Source organism: Protopterus annectens, chromosome 1.part2 (genome assembly GCF_019279795.1).
Source record: "Protopterus annectens isolate FY-2018-M chromosome 1.part2, PAN1.0, whole genome shotgun sequence".
Lineage (NCBI taxonomy): Eukaryota > Metazoa > Chordata > Ceratodontiformes > Protopteridae > Protopterus > Protopterus annectens.
Genome location: NC_056727.1, coordinates 572,643,395 through 572,657,635, shown reverse-complemented (window position 1 = coordinate 572,657,635; position 14,241 = coordinate 572,643,395). Strand labels below are relative to the sequence as shown.

Here is a 14,241-nt window from a genome sequence, read left to right as displayed (position 1 = left end):
CCTTAAAAAAAAACCCCAAAATTTTTTTTAAACCCCTTTTTTTTTAAAACCCCCAAAAAAAAAAAACCCCCTTTTAAAAAAATTTTTTTTGGGGAAATTTGGTTTTTTAAATTTTTTTTTTTTGGGGGGGGGAACAAAAAAATTTAAAAAAAAAATAACCCCCGGAAAATGTTTTTTTTTGGGGGGTTTTTTAAAAAAATTTTTTTAAAAAAACCCCCAAACCCCGGGGGGGGCCCCAAAAAAGGGTTTTGGGGTTTTTTTCCCCCCCCCGGGCCCCCCTTTTTATTTTTTTTTCCCCCCAAAAGGGTTCCGGGGTGGAAAAAAGGGGGAGGGGGGTTTTTTTTAAAAAAATTTTTAAAAAACCCCGGGTTTTTAAAATTTTTTTAAAAAAAGAAAAAAAAAAAGGGGGGTTTTTTCTTTTGAATTTTTTTTTAAAAACCCCAAAAAAACCGAAAGTTCCCTTTTTTTAAGGGGTTTTAAAAAAAAAATTTTTTTAAAATTGATTTTAAAAATTTTAAAAAAGGGTTTTTTTTTAAAATTTTTTTGGGGGGAAAAGGGGAAAAGGGGGGGGGGGTTTTTTTTTCCCCCCGGGGAAAAATTTTTTTTTTGGGGAAATTTTTTAAAACCCCCCCCAAAAAGGGGTTTTTCCCCAAAAAAAAAATTTTTTTTTTTAAACCCCAAAAAAACCGAAAAAATTGGTTTTTTAAAAAATTTTTAAAAAGGGGGGGGGTTTTTTTTTGGGGGGGGAAAAAACCCCCTTTTTTTTAAATTTTTTTTTTTTTAAAAAAACCCCCAAAAAATTTTTTTGGGGTTTTTTTAAATTTTTTTTAAAAACCCCGGGGGGAAAAAAAAAAAGGTTTAAAAAAGGGGGGGGGGGGGGGAAAAAAAAAAAAAAGGGGGGGGAAAAAAAATTTTAAAAAAATGCTTTTTTTAAAAAATTTGACCGGGGGGGAAAAACCCAAAAAAAAAAAACCATTTTTGGGAAAAAAAAATTTTTTTTTTTTTTTTGGGGGGGGGGGAAAAAAAAAAAAGGTTTTTGGAAAAAAATTTTTTTTTTTTTTTAAAAAATTTTTAAAAAAGGGAAAAAAAATTTTTTTTAAAAAAAAAAAATATTTTTTAAAAAAAAAAAAAAAAAAAATTTTAAAAAAATATTTTTAAAATATAATTTAAAAAAAAAAAAAAAAAGGGTGTTTTTTTTTTGGGGGGGGTTTTTTGTGGGGGGGGTTTTTTTTTTTTTTAAAATTTTTTTGGGGAAAAAAACCCCTTTTTTTTTTTTTAAAAATTGTATTTTTTTAAAAAAAAAATTTTTTTTTTAAAAAAAAAACCTTTTTTAAAAGGTTTTTTTTTAAATTTTAAAACCTTTAATTTTGTTTTTAAAAACCCCTTTTTTTTGGGGGGGCCCCCCAAAAAAAAAATTTTTTTTAAAAGGAAATTAAAAAAAATTTTTTTTTTGGGGGAAAAAGGGAAAAATTTTTTTGGGGTTTTTTTTAAAATTTTTTTGGGGGGGCCCCCCCCCAAAAAAAATTTTTTGGGGGGGGGAAAAAAAAATTTTTTTTTTTTTTGGGTTTTGGGGGTTTTTTTTTCTTTTTTAAAAATTTTTTTTTTCCCCCCCTATTTTTTTTTTAAAAAAAAGGGGGGGGGGGAATTTTTGGGGGAAAAAGGGTTTTTTTTTTAATTGGGGTTATTTTTAAAAAAGGGCCCCTTTAAAAAAAAACCCCCAAAGGGGGGGGGAAAAAAAAAATTTAAAATTTAAAAAAAAATTTTTTTGGAAAAAAAAAAAAAAAAAAGGGGGTTTTTTTAAATTTTTTTTTAAATTTTTTTTTAAATTTTTTTTGGGGCTTTTTCCCCCCGGGGGGAAAAAAATTGGGAAACCCCCCCCCCGGGGGCCCTTTAAAATAAAAGGGGTGTTTTAAAAGGGTTTCCCCCCCCAAAATTTTGGCCTTTGAATTTTTTTTAAAACAAAAAAAATTTTTTAATTTTTGGGGGTTAAAGGGTTTTAAAAAACCCCCTTTTTAATTTTTTTAAATTTAAAAAGAAAAAAAAGGGGGTTTTAAAAAAAATTTTTAAAAAAAATTGGGTTTTTGGGGGTTTTTTTTTTTTTTTTTTTTTTTTTTTTTTAAAAATTTTAAAAATTAAATTTTTTTATTTAAAAATTATTTTTTTTGGGGAAAAAAAAACCCTTTTCCAAAGAAAAACAAACAAAAAGGGGTTTTAAAACCTTTTAAAATGTGAAAAAATTTAAAAAAAAAAAAATTTTAAAAAAAATTTTTTTTTTTAAAAAATGGGGGTTTTCCCCGGGCCCCCCCCCTTTTTCCCCCCCCCCCGGGGGGAAATTTTTTTTTCCCCCCTTTGAGGTACATTTGGTCAGAGGATGCCTTGTATGCCACACATAGGTCACCTCTTAGCAGTCTGTAGATTACGGAATATAGTGACAGGACTTTGAGTACATCTGTAGGGTATGCAGTATAGTGACAGGGCTTGGAGTACCTTACAATGTCGAAGCAATAGACAAGTAAGGAAAAAAGTTTATACATAAAATACACATTAAAGAAGAATTATGAAATAATAGTAATACTTTTTAAATTACTTTATCCATAAAATTTGAGATGAATACTCATGGCTAACATTAAAGACTTATCAATACTAATTTCATTAACTTTAATTGTACCCTGACTTTGAATGGAATCCATTCCCATCTAGGTAATAGAAACCCAAAACACTTGGAGTAATTAGACGGACTGAACTACATGAATGTTCGTAACAGTATATATGATACAAAGAACAGTGTCTCAAGTTAAAACAGCTTCCTCAAACTAAAACACAGCTGGAATATATAAGGGCTCTTTTGCAAGGTTTGACATCCAGACTTAAAGACAAATTAAATTAATATTACTTGTGCTCACGAAGGCGTCCTTGCAACTGAATTTCCCAAATTAGGCATGAATCTGAAAAGTAGGAAGAAGAACTGACATGCTCAACGCTGCATTCTAAGCTGACACAAGCTTCAAAGCAAGAAATTAGTCAGTTAAGCACTGTATATATTAATCAGCACATTTTTTTATCTTCACTTAAAAAAAAAAAAAAAACATCCACATATCTGTTTGGCAAAACAGTTTTAAAATGATCTGGAAGTCAGTTGATGTTTTATCAGTACAGTGACTTATCTCTCTTGTTTTACTCGGAGTAAAAGGAAACACTGAACTTCACATATGAAGAAACTAAACAGCCCCAGCAGAAATAGGGTGTGTATTTCCTGTTTGAGCAGATGTGTATGATATAGTCTAAAAGCTGCCTACCTATTGGTAGACTGTAGCTGGCTTCTGGTTTGCTCGGCTGTTTCAGAATGCAGGATGAAGCGTTCTGACTGGCTATAATCCACTGCTGCTACCTGCTAGCCCCACCTGCTCTTACCTAGTTTGGCTAAGTTTCTGTTTGCTGCTTAGAGCTGCCTGTAAGCTAACGTGTTTGACAAACAAGGGAAGGATCTGTGTTTTTATGTAGACATTTTATTTGCTTTTAAATTGTCATCATTGCCAGCTTAGAAGGTAATATTAATAAGATGGTATTGAAAACCGAAGATGCAGATGGTAAGTGCCAAGATCATTTTTTTGCTGTAGTTGTATATGTATTTCTTAAAACTACTCATTGCAGTTTTTTTAACCGAGTAAGCTGACTAGTGTGTTTTAGTTAATGGTGTAGACATTTTCCAGATATGAGAGGCTAAACTGCTGCTTTTTTACAGGTTGTATTTTTATATTAATTTAATGTAAGTAACTCTTTGTAAAGTAGTTTCTGGGTGGCGTAAGCAGTCTTTTCTGTGCTAAGTAGATTAAAATATATATCTGTGTGTGTCTGTGTGAGAGACTGTCTGTTGATTAGTCATAGTTTTATCTCTGTTATGGGGAAGTTAATACCGTTTTTGCTTACATCTTTGCCCACTTTCTATCACTGCTTTGCCTTCAGCAGCATCACAGAAATTAACTTTATTTTGTGTGTGTTTAGCCGCCCCCCCCCCCAAAAAAAAAAAAAAATAGTAAGACCAGAAAACTAAAAATGTTGCATATTCTCTCAATATGTATGTGTAATAGTGCGCCGGAAGCTGTTATGTGTTTCCTGTCTAAATTAGGAGTTGGAAGGTATTTTATTCATTTTGCATTGCAATATTTTTAGGTAATGCTATACTTATTGCTGTAAATGTCACAGCATGTAGGATTATGTGTATCTTGTTGTAATATACTTTATGTGAAAATTTCCTTCTTTGGAAACTGCCTGTCTGAGTGGAATAAAACATTTTAATTAGCTGTCAAACTTTCGCCCTAGGATTTTGACACAAAGCTGAAAATAACAAGGAGTAGATGCCCCAAGTCAGAGACACTTTAATATTAATACAAATGCTTTAGAAAGTTTGTAAACAAGATGATCTGCATTAGTCTGCATTTTCTGACAATCGGTATGTAAACAAAACAGCATTATTTAGTGGAAACAGTATTGTGTTTTTTTTTTTTTTTTTTTAAATTAAATTATATTAAGGAAAGAGTGAGGTTTGCAACAAAATTAAGGATGTTGCTGAAAATGAGTACAGTTGAGCAGGGTATTTGTTTTCAATGATTTTGCTATTTGTGTGGAAAGGTTTGTTAAGAAGCACATTAAAATGAGTTTGGCAAGTGCACAGGACATGCATTTGCTTGGTACTGTGTAGGGAAACAGTGATGCTGTATTCTGGGAGGGGGTTGTCACCATATTCAAGGCTAGGTGGATTAGGAAATGGTGTTAATGTAGGCACACAGTGAAACAATCATACTTGTGTCAAAGTTTGTTTGTGTGTGTGTGTGTGTGTGTGTGTGTGTGTGTGTGTGTGTGTGTGTGTGTGTGTGTGTGTGTGTGTGTGTGTGTGTGTGTGTGTGTGTTTTAACAGGTTTAGGCAATTTCTGCTTCAAAGAGAACTGAGCTATGTCTTGTACCCATTGTCCTGTTAATCCCTTCCCAAGACGTCCTTTCCCTTAAGAGTGACAGATCTGTACTGTCCTTACCACAGAAGCACGCATATTGTCTGCAGCTGTTTCTTATGTTTTAGTAAGTTGTTACCTTCCAAGGAAGCTTATGAATCTGGTGTCTAATAGAGAGGTAACTGCCCAAGTTGTGTATGTGAAGCTGCTGTGAAGGGAGGGGAAAGCTGTGTATGGTATTGGGAGATGCTGATGTGGAAAGCAGTGGGCACGATTAGGCACTGGGAGAAGGTTCACTATTCTTGGTTGTTTTGTATTCAGAGATGCTAGGTGTTAATGAAGGCACATCTGCTAAGTGTCTTTTAAGGCACGTGCTTCCCGTTTCTGCTTGGGTGGTGCAGAAGAAGGCAATGGCACCATTTTCTTATCCTTTTTCCATGACTTGGGGAAAAAGCTGCTGCTATGACAAATGATTGTTCCAGCTTTTCTACTTATCACTGTAGGATGTCTTGCTGACCTTGCCCGTCTATTGATATCTGACACATATTCAAAGGAAACAGGTAGTGATGCAGCTCGGGTCTAATTCTTGGCTCAAGGCTAAAGTTGTGTGTGTCTGTGTGTAATATGGGTCTACTTCACTTGACCTAAAACTCATGTGACAGACACCCAACTGATCTAAATTTAATTTGACTGACAACTCTTTTGACTGACTCCAATTTCACTGACCGTTAACATTTAGACTTGTGGGTTTTCTTTCACCTGTGACTTGCTTGTGATAAAAGGAATAGAATTCCAGTAGTCATGTAGAAAGTAGTGTTTCTAAATGTGGGTTTGTCTCTTTACATTTTTATGGGCAGTATCTAAAGTAATTTGGCAAATGTTTTCTGCGTTCCCAGCAGTAGTGGCAGCGTGTGCAGTACTGTAAGGCAAGTTAAAGGTATATGCCCTTTTCACCACTGCAGTGCGATCCTGGAGTTAGTATATATAATTAGGTGGGTGTGGGGGGGCACCCCCCCACATTGGGGGTGTTGGGGGGCATAGCCCACCAACTAGTGAGGTTGTACAGTGTCATATTTCTGTTAAGAGGATAAGTAAGTTGATTTTAAGTTCTGGAAGGGGTTAGTTATTGGTGTGTTCTAAGTGTACTCATCTGTGGTTTAAGATTTCGTATGTTGACATTCAGCATTGTAAGCTGTCGGTGAAATGCGAGTCAGTCAAATAAGTTTTAGGTCAAATGAAGTAGATCTATCTAGTGAGGTGTGTGTGTGTGTGTGTGTGTGTGTGTGTGTGTATATGTATAAATATATATAGCCTATATATATATATATATATATATATATATATATATATATATATATATATATATATATATATATATAGATCTAGGACTATTCTACAAAATCATGTTTCCATGAACGTAAACGACCGAACACACTTTAAAAAAAGTGCTGTCCACCCAAAAAGCACTTTCACTAAAGTGTGCAAATAAAATTTAAAAAACAACAAATAAAATTAAAAAAACAACAAAATTAAAAAACAAAAAAAAAAATACAGTACTCACGTTTATGCAGGGGGGGGGCAACCCCCCCTGCACCCCCCTACTTTTATATTCCCACTCCAAGATCGCACTACAGTGGGGAAAAAGGGAATATTCCCTTATCCCCACTGTGCTACAATCTCAGCAACAGCCAATTTCCCCACGTTTTTATCTTTTTTTTTAGCACACTGTCACGAAAGTGTGCTCGGCCTTTTCACTTTCAGTGAAATGGTCATTCGATAAATAGTACGGATCCCATATATATATAGTCCTGTAGTGGTTACTACTGAAGACCACACAAAAGCACTTTCTCCCAAGGGGGAGGGCAGGTAAGTATAGAGGGATTACATCACTTGAGAGAGTGAATGATGGTACTTGTGCCAATGCCCATTGTACATTAAACACTGCAGTGTGGTTACTGGAAATATATGACGAAGCTAGTCTATGCTGGGGGAAAAAATGAATTTCTAAATGACAGTCCCCCCTTAGCTGGCTTACCTGTGAAAGAGGAATGAAATGAATCAATTGGTTGAGATGGGGGCTTTTGGTTGGCAGACAGTGGAGGTAATAAAAAGCTGGAAAGAAATTATATGTTGCAGAAGCATAGGCACCATGTTCCTATACAGGAAGCTGCCTGTTCCATATGCTGCCTCTCTGTTATTTTGAGGTTATGTGGGCTTGGTTATTTCTGATGAAAGAGTTGCGGAATATGGCTTTAAGCTTTCTGTTGATGGTGTTTTCTTTCCACTGGCCTACATTGCAGTTCTCTGTGTGTTTTTTTTTTTTTTTTTTTCCCCCCATGACTTGGGATGTTTTTGTGCATAGTGTGAGACTGACGGGCCTTGAAATTTGTTTTGCCTTACTTCAGACTTGCATCCTCTCATCCATCTCCAGGAAGAGATTTATGCAAAAACTCTTAGTTAATATGTAGCTCCAGGAAAATAAATTGAGTCTTGCTAAGTTGGAGACTGACGGACCCTCTGGATTCAAAACCATTGTCTTTCTTAGACCTGTGTAGTGCAGGTCATAAAGCACGAGTGTGGCACAAATTTGCCTGCACAGTATATGCCTTGCAGGTGCATTATCAGTCAGTATGCTCTGCTGGAGGATGTTGTAGAGAACAGCAGTCAACAGTTGACAGTTATCCATGGTACTAAGGCTAGTTGAAAGGACAGCAAGAAATATGAACAAGGAATGGAAGACAGTGGACGACTTGCATTTTACATGAGGGAGATGCAACTCTAAATCAACATTTTTCTCTTGTTATTGGAATAAACCTCAAGTCAGAGACTTTACAGGTTTTGAGCTCCAGTGGCTCAGCAGATAGCATTGTTGTAAGAGGTTCTGTGTTAGATTATTGATGTGGTGCCTTCTGTGTGGAGTCTGCATGCCCTCCTTGTGTTCACTTGGGTTTCCTGTGGGTGCTCCAGTTTCCTCCCTCACTCCAAAGAGCTGCAGTAGGTGGATTGGACACTAAATTGTCTGTAGGTGTGGGCATGTGTCACAGAACAACAAGTGTGGCACGGCTACCCTCTCGGCAGTGTGATGCTTGGCTCTAGATGATTTCTCTGTTGAACTAACACCCTGCCCCTATGTGTAAAAATGCGAAAAGGGGTTATGGATGGATGGATCCTTGGATAATCTGCTCACATTATGAATTCTGGGTTGTAACCTTTTCCCAGTCATAAGGAAGGACAAGGCTTACTGATGCAGTACATCTGCATTTCAGAAACCATTACTAAAACTTAGTGATTCATTGAGAGATGAATCCGAGTGGGCATGCAGGTCACACATTGGTTATAGGATGCGGTCATACATCAGTGAGTTCATGATGAGATCACTGACTTGTTTGAGCACTCTTAAATTTGTGACATTTGGTAGGGCTATTTAGTGATCTGCTAAAATGAGTGATTTTCTAGGCTGTGCTGTTTAATGCATTATTCAGTTTAAAGCTTGGAGTGCAGAAAGTGTACTGGCTGATGCACACTTCTGTTTCTGAATCACACATCTCAGTGCTGCAGGAGAAATATTCCTACTAACTTTGGTGTGCAATACAGTGGGAGTGTCGGAATCCGGCTGACAGCATCTTGTGAAGTGTTTTTTTCATATTTGTACATTGTGCTATAGTATAGACAGCATTGTAATGTAGTGTACTTTAGGTGGTTCATTTGTGACATTTAGTGACTTGGTTAAGGGAGACATCTCATTATAGAGCTGTGAAATGAAACCAGATGGAAAGGCAGGGCATTTCAGATGGATCATATTGTCTCTGAGGATGGCGAGAGAGAATAGTAGATCATGTAAAGTGATGGGTGCTTGTGGCCTAATTAAAGCTCTGTACGCAAGTATCCTTCCACTTTCAACTGTGAATATTAAGAAAGGTAAGTGCAGATGCCTTGCTTTCTTGCTTTCACTATGTTGATAGCAAGGGACACTGTGTGTGTGTGTGTGTGTGTGTGTGTGTGTGTGTGTGTGTGTGTGTGTAAGCTTGCAGTCATGTTATTAATTCAAACTTGACAAATTCAGGCTATGCTTTTTTGTGTGTGTTGCATGGACTGAGGTTGTGCAGGCCAGCTACAAAGGAGTGTGTAAACACACATGCACATATTGAATGCACATAATTTCCTTTACAGCTATGTTGGGTGGTCTGTCCTCATAAAGCAGTGACAGATTTAGAGGCGGAAGTTGCATTCAGGTTGTGTTTCATTGGAAAGAGGTGCTTAGCAGGTCACATAGTCTGCCTTTGTATAGACTGGGAGCATGTGTTCATTACTAGAGCTGTCTGATCTTATTAAACAGAGCAGCTATGGGACTGTAATCTACCACAGATGCCTAGCTTATGAAACCACATTAACTGACTAAAGTCTAACAAAACAGACAGAAGTCATGTAATGTAGTAGTAGTAGTAGTATTAACAGGATGTTAAAACATATCGTACTAAAGGGATGTGAAGGCTGTCCTGGAATCCTGTCGTTGGAAGAGTATTTAATGGACTTCTCATGTGCTGGTATAGGATGTGTTTTTGCTATAATAGATGCATGTTTCTGAAACGGAGATGCTCTTGATACAGAGAGTAGTGTACTGTGTTTTTTGTAAGTCGGCCAACCGCTGATTACCTGAAGAACTAAGTTAGTCTGAATAGTTATGTAAAACATTCCTGTTACTGTGAAACTGGATGTATTCCCACAAATATTTTGGTTCCCAGAAATAACGTGACAAGAGTGTCCTCTGTTAATTAATGTTTTGTTTCTCAACCTTTGCCTTTAGGAGAACTAACAGCCTGCTCCTTTTAATCTGCTGTTGCAAGAAAAAAGATCTCATAGCCATTTCTTAATGTTCTTCAGGTATGATAACTAATTGTAAGAGACTCATCTGGTACTCTCTGAGCCTTGGTGTCAGCCTAAGTGATGTCATTGTTGCCAGCAGTTTGGCAGACAGTTAACTGCATATGGCACTTTTTATTACCTACTGTGTTGCATTTTACATTATTTGGCCATTTTAAATGTTTTACATTTTAGATCATTTAGTATATTGAGACCAGTAGAGGTGGGATCATGCTGTAGTTTTAAAGTTGCATAATATGAGTGTTGGACACCTTTATATACATAGTGGCCATGGTGGTGCAGTGGTTAGCATTCCTGCCTCACAGCAAAAGGTTCTCTGGTTCGATCCTCGGCTGGGGTACCTTCTGTGTGGAGTCTTCATGTCCCCCCTGTGGTCACGTGGGTTTCCTCTGGGTGCTCTGGTTTCCTCCCACACCATTGGACGTTCTAAATTGACCCTAGGCATGAGTGTGCCTTCTGTGGAAGGTTGAGCGCCGGGCTGGCAACACGACACTGTAAAACACTACTGCCAATCATGAGCAGACAGGTGATCCACTGTGGCGAACCCTAACCGGGAAAAGCCAAAAGAAGAAGTTGAAGCTCCCCACACTCCTGCCTTTGTGGTTGCTTAATCCTGGGGATAAGGCAGTATTTTTGTATCCCATTAGTTTACTAGTATTGAAGTTAGTAAATTTAGAGCCGCAAGGCTATAAGAAGGATACAACAGTTATAGTTTGGTGAAATTTTTCATTGTGCTTTAATTCCACAGCGAATTAGATAATAAAACAGACTTTCTGGAAAAGGTGTCACTGGTTCTTGGATGTGGTACAGCAGTTTTTGTTTTAGAGTGGTTTCAGTTATAGTTTTTTTATTTATACATCATTGTTCTTAGGACAGGCCAATACACACACAAAATTGGTAGATGTGGTGTCTGTGCCCTTAATGTAGTGACATAAATATGTATAGTTTATGTGACTATGTAAATCTGGCACGTACTATTGCAGCATGCCTCTCAACCTCTTGGACGTCTGGACAAAGACTAAAATAACTGAGGGACAAAGGTCCCACAATAAGGACAGAGTTTAAAAAATGCTCGTAGAATGTTTGTAGAATAGCAGAATGTGTGTTAACATGCATTTTTAGGGAAATGGTCTGAAAATCAAATGTCTGTCATTGTTTAGTGACTGCAGTCCTCAGTGATTGCTAGAAAACCACAAATTTTATGAGGAACAGACCAAAAATGTGAGACAAAAATCTCAACATTCTGTAAAACTCTGTACAGTTGAGCGCTATGCATTGCAGTTAGCAAAATTTAGACTGTAGTCCTTCGATGTCTGGATAAACGTGTGCCTTCGTTCTTTTATGGTACAAGATATTAAGCTGCAGTCCATAGTTGTGGCTTATTTGAAGTTTGCAGACCAGGCACTTTCTCCTTTTGTTTTGTATGGTGGTCAGGACATTATGATCTGGCTCTTTTTAAGTGCCCTTAGAAAGGGGAAACACATTTTAAAAGGATATACATACTGTTTTTGCTCTTCAGTTTGCATACATTAATAGTGATTTGGGCCCATCCATAGGCATCAACAACTAAATCTTGCCCTTCTTTTAGTAGCCAGTAATCTATGACCCTGGCATGGCTGTAGGAGGGAAGAACCACTATCACAAGTGGAGGAGTAGAAGTATTTTGGGGTGTTGATCACATGTGTGAATGTAGAAGGAATTGGGAGACTGACCAGTGGATGAGTTTACCTTCACAGGTTCTACAGGCATTGTACTGTAGTGTAATGGTGAAGGGAAAACTGATTCATAAAATGAAGCTGTCTCTTTTCATTCCAGTCTGTGTCTCATCCTTTTATGTGATCAGCAGCTTTGAATAGGGACTACAACAGTGAGCTCATAGATATGTGGCCAAAATGGGGTTCCTTTTCATGTCAGCAGAGCTCACGGTCCATGATAATGATGAGCTTAGTAGTCCGAGAGAATCTTTTTGGCACAGCCAGTCCTTTTCTGGGTTGACAGGAATCTGTTGAGGTAGTCCAGAAATCTAATGAGGATGTCCCCAGGCATCTCTTGCAGAAACTGTATCAGGCACTGCCCACTGGTGAAGACCTTCTTGGACCAAACCCAAAACACATGGGAGATATGTCTTGCAACTTGCCTGGGGAACTCACAGGATAACCTGGGAACTGTTGCTCGAGATTGATGAGACTTCCCTACCCAGATTGGTGCCTGAGCTGTGGAAGTCTGGTCTACTCTTCTCAGATTGTTACAGCTGTGACCACCACTAGAAAAGGAATTTTACAACATGGATGGGTAACATGCTGCTACAACAAGGAAAATTCTTAGTGTTTTAGTAATTACACTTTTTTTTTTTTTTCTTTGCCACTAATGAACTGCAATTTTTCTGAGATTTTCTTCCACTTGACACTACTCAGGGTACTCCATGCTGTGTAGGTTGTTACATTCAGCATGCACTTCCACATGGAAAGCACCCTGAATTGTCCAGAGACCCCTTTACTGGTTTGTTGTATAATGCTTTTTATTATAACATGGCAAACTTTTAGTGTTACATCTATGTTGCTAGACTGTATGCTAAGCATTATACACTTTACAAGGCATCTTATTCTTTCTAATTTGCTTTTACTTGAATAAATCTACATTTATTTGTTGATTTTTATTGTATGAATGACTCTGCTGCATTTATATTTTGAAATCTGCTATAGACAACTCCGGGTCTGTATCACCACCCCAAATGGTGATAAATTCGAACCGAACAGTCCGAAAGCCGTAAACCGCGAAGTCCCAGAACATCATTTATGTATTTTTCCCAGGGGAAAAAAATCTGTTGGCCGGCTTCGGGGCTTTGCCATTTCCTCCACTGTAGTGCGATCTCGGAGTTTTTATATTTAAGTAGGGGGGGTGTAGGGGGCACAGTTTATTTTAAAGTTATGATTTTTTTTTCATGGAGCATTGCTGTTCTGTGAGTTCACGGTTTAGGGTTTTCGGACTTTTCGGTTCGAACAAAGGGCATTCAGACTTATCACTGTTCAATGTGGTGATATAGACCCGAAAACTCCTATTCACTACAGACTGTCAAAGTGTATATCCTAACAATTGCATCATTATAATTCTAAGTTGCATCACATGGAATTAGGAAGTAACTAGACAGCTGCTCAGTCTACAGTAAATATCAGTTTAAGTTTACTGTAGTTCGGTGGAACTATGATTATTAAAGTAAAATCTATTTATTTTATGATCAGAAGCCCACTTTACACAACAAAAGCATAATTACAGTAAAACGAAATGGTAACACAAATACAAACATCTTTGCACATAATCTTTTAAGTATCCAATTTTATGTTCTGATTGGAAAAAAAAGACTTCATTAAGTCTTTGTGAAAAAGCATTGGTGACAACAGTCCATTTCCAGGTAACTTGTTTGAAAATGGTTAAAGCATACTGAAGATAAATGAGGTTTAGAGTATGCATTCGTGTGTCTAGCTTGCAATAGTGCTGCACTGTTCTAGAGACCTGGCTTGAAAGTCCTCATGTATTAGTGAGGCTTCTTGCCTGTAGTAGCCATAGGAAATTGCTATGAGAAACACTTGGTCTGAGTTCTAGATGATGTGGCTTCTTACCTGGACATTCAGGGCTTTTTGAGGCCATAGTGAGTATGTTGTCGATATTTGACTGACTGAGCACTGGAGCAGATCCATTCACCATTCAGGGCTTCTCCAGTTTTGCATATATGATGTAACTAACATTTGTTTGATCTTAGTCTAATGAAAGGCTTAGAAAGGAATGACCAAGGGACACTAGTCTTATCGGAGAGATACTGTCAAAATACACAGGAGCTGTTGATTATTGATTTGTAGGTCTTATATTGAACCCCATCGACTATACTTTAGTGACAGAGCCCAGCCTACTGTTCAAAAGAATTTGCTGCTCAAGATTTTTGAAAAGGTTAGGTAGCGTCATAAGTGTTTTCGATCGTATGGGGGCAGGAGTTTGTGCCTGTATATTCTGCTGTGCCCGATTCTGTTCAGATGACATGCTTCTTCCAAATTACCACAGTCAACTTTTTGCAATGCAAGCCGTTTGTGAAAAGACAAGAAAATCGTTTCCTTTTAAAAGCCTTTGAAGCAATGAGGAAGACTACTGCACTACTTGTTCAGTACTAAAAGCAGTGTTGCCTTTGTCTTTTGTGTGTGTGTTTTTAATATAATGTGAGCATTGGGCATTCCAAATGTAATGATATTTGTTTTTATGGCGTGTGCAGATTGCTTTTGTATTCTAGCCCAGAGTACTAAACTGTAAAAGCAGCGCAAGTAATTTTTTTCCCTCCATCTCAGTCCCCTTCTGTTTTGTACTAAATGTGCTGATTTTTTTCTTTCTCATTCTATACAGTACTGTTTCTGCATTGTATGTAAACACT

At 37.2% G+C, this 14,241-nt stretch overlaps 1 protein-coding gene across 2 annotated transcripts in view; it reads left to right on the top strand.

Annotated features, from left to right (window-relative positions):
• Nucleotides 1-14,241, top strand: part of LOC122790289 (cytohesin-1) — a 1,634,771-nt gene that overhangs the window by 832,391 nt on the left and 788,139 nt on the right. Inside the window, exon 1 of one of the 2 annotated variants that reach the window (XM_044057800.1) lies at nt 3,401-3,587. The exons of the other annotated variant lie outside the window; for it this stretch is intronic. Within the exon in view, the coding sequence (XP_043913735.1) occupies nt 3,560-3,587 (28 nt within the window). The 5' untranslated portion in view covers nt 3,401-3,559. Of the gene's footprint in view, nt 1-3,400; nt 3,588-14,241 lie in introns of those variants that run through there. 2 annotated transcript variants of the gene reach the window in all.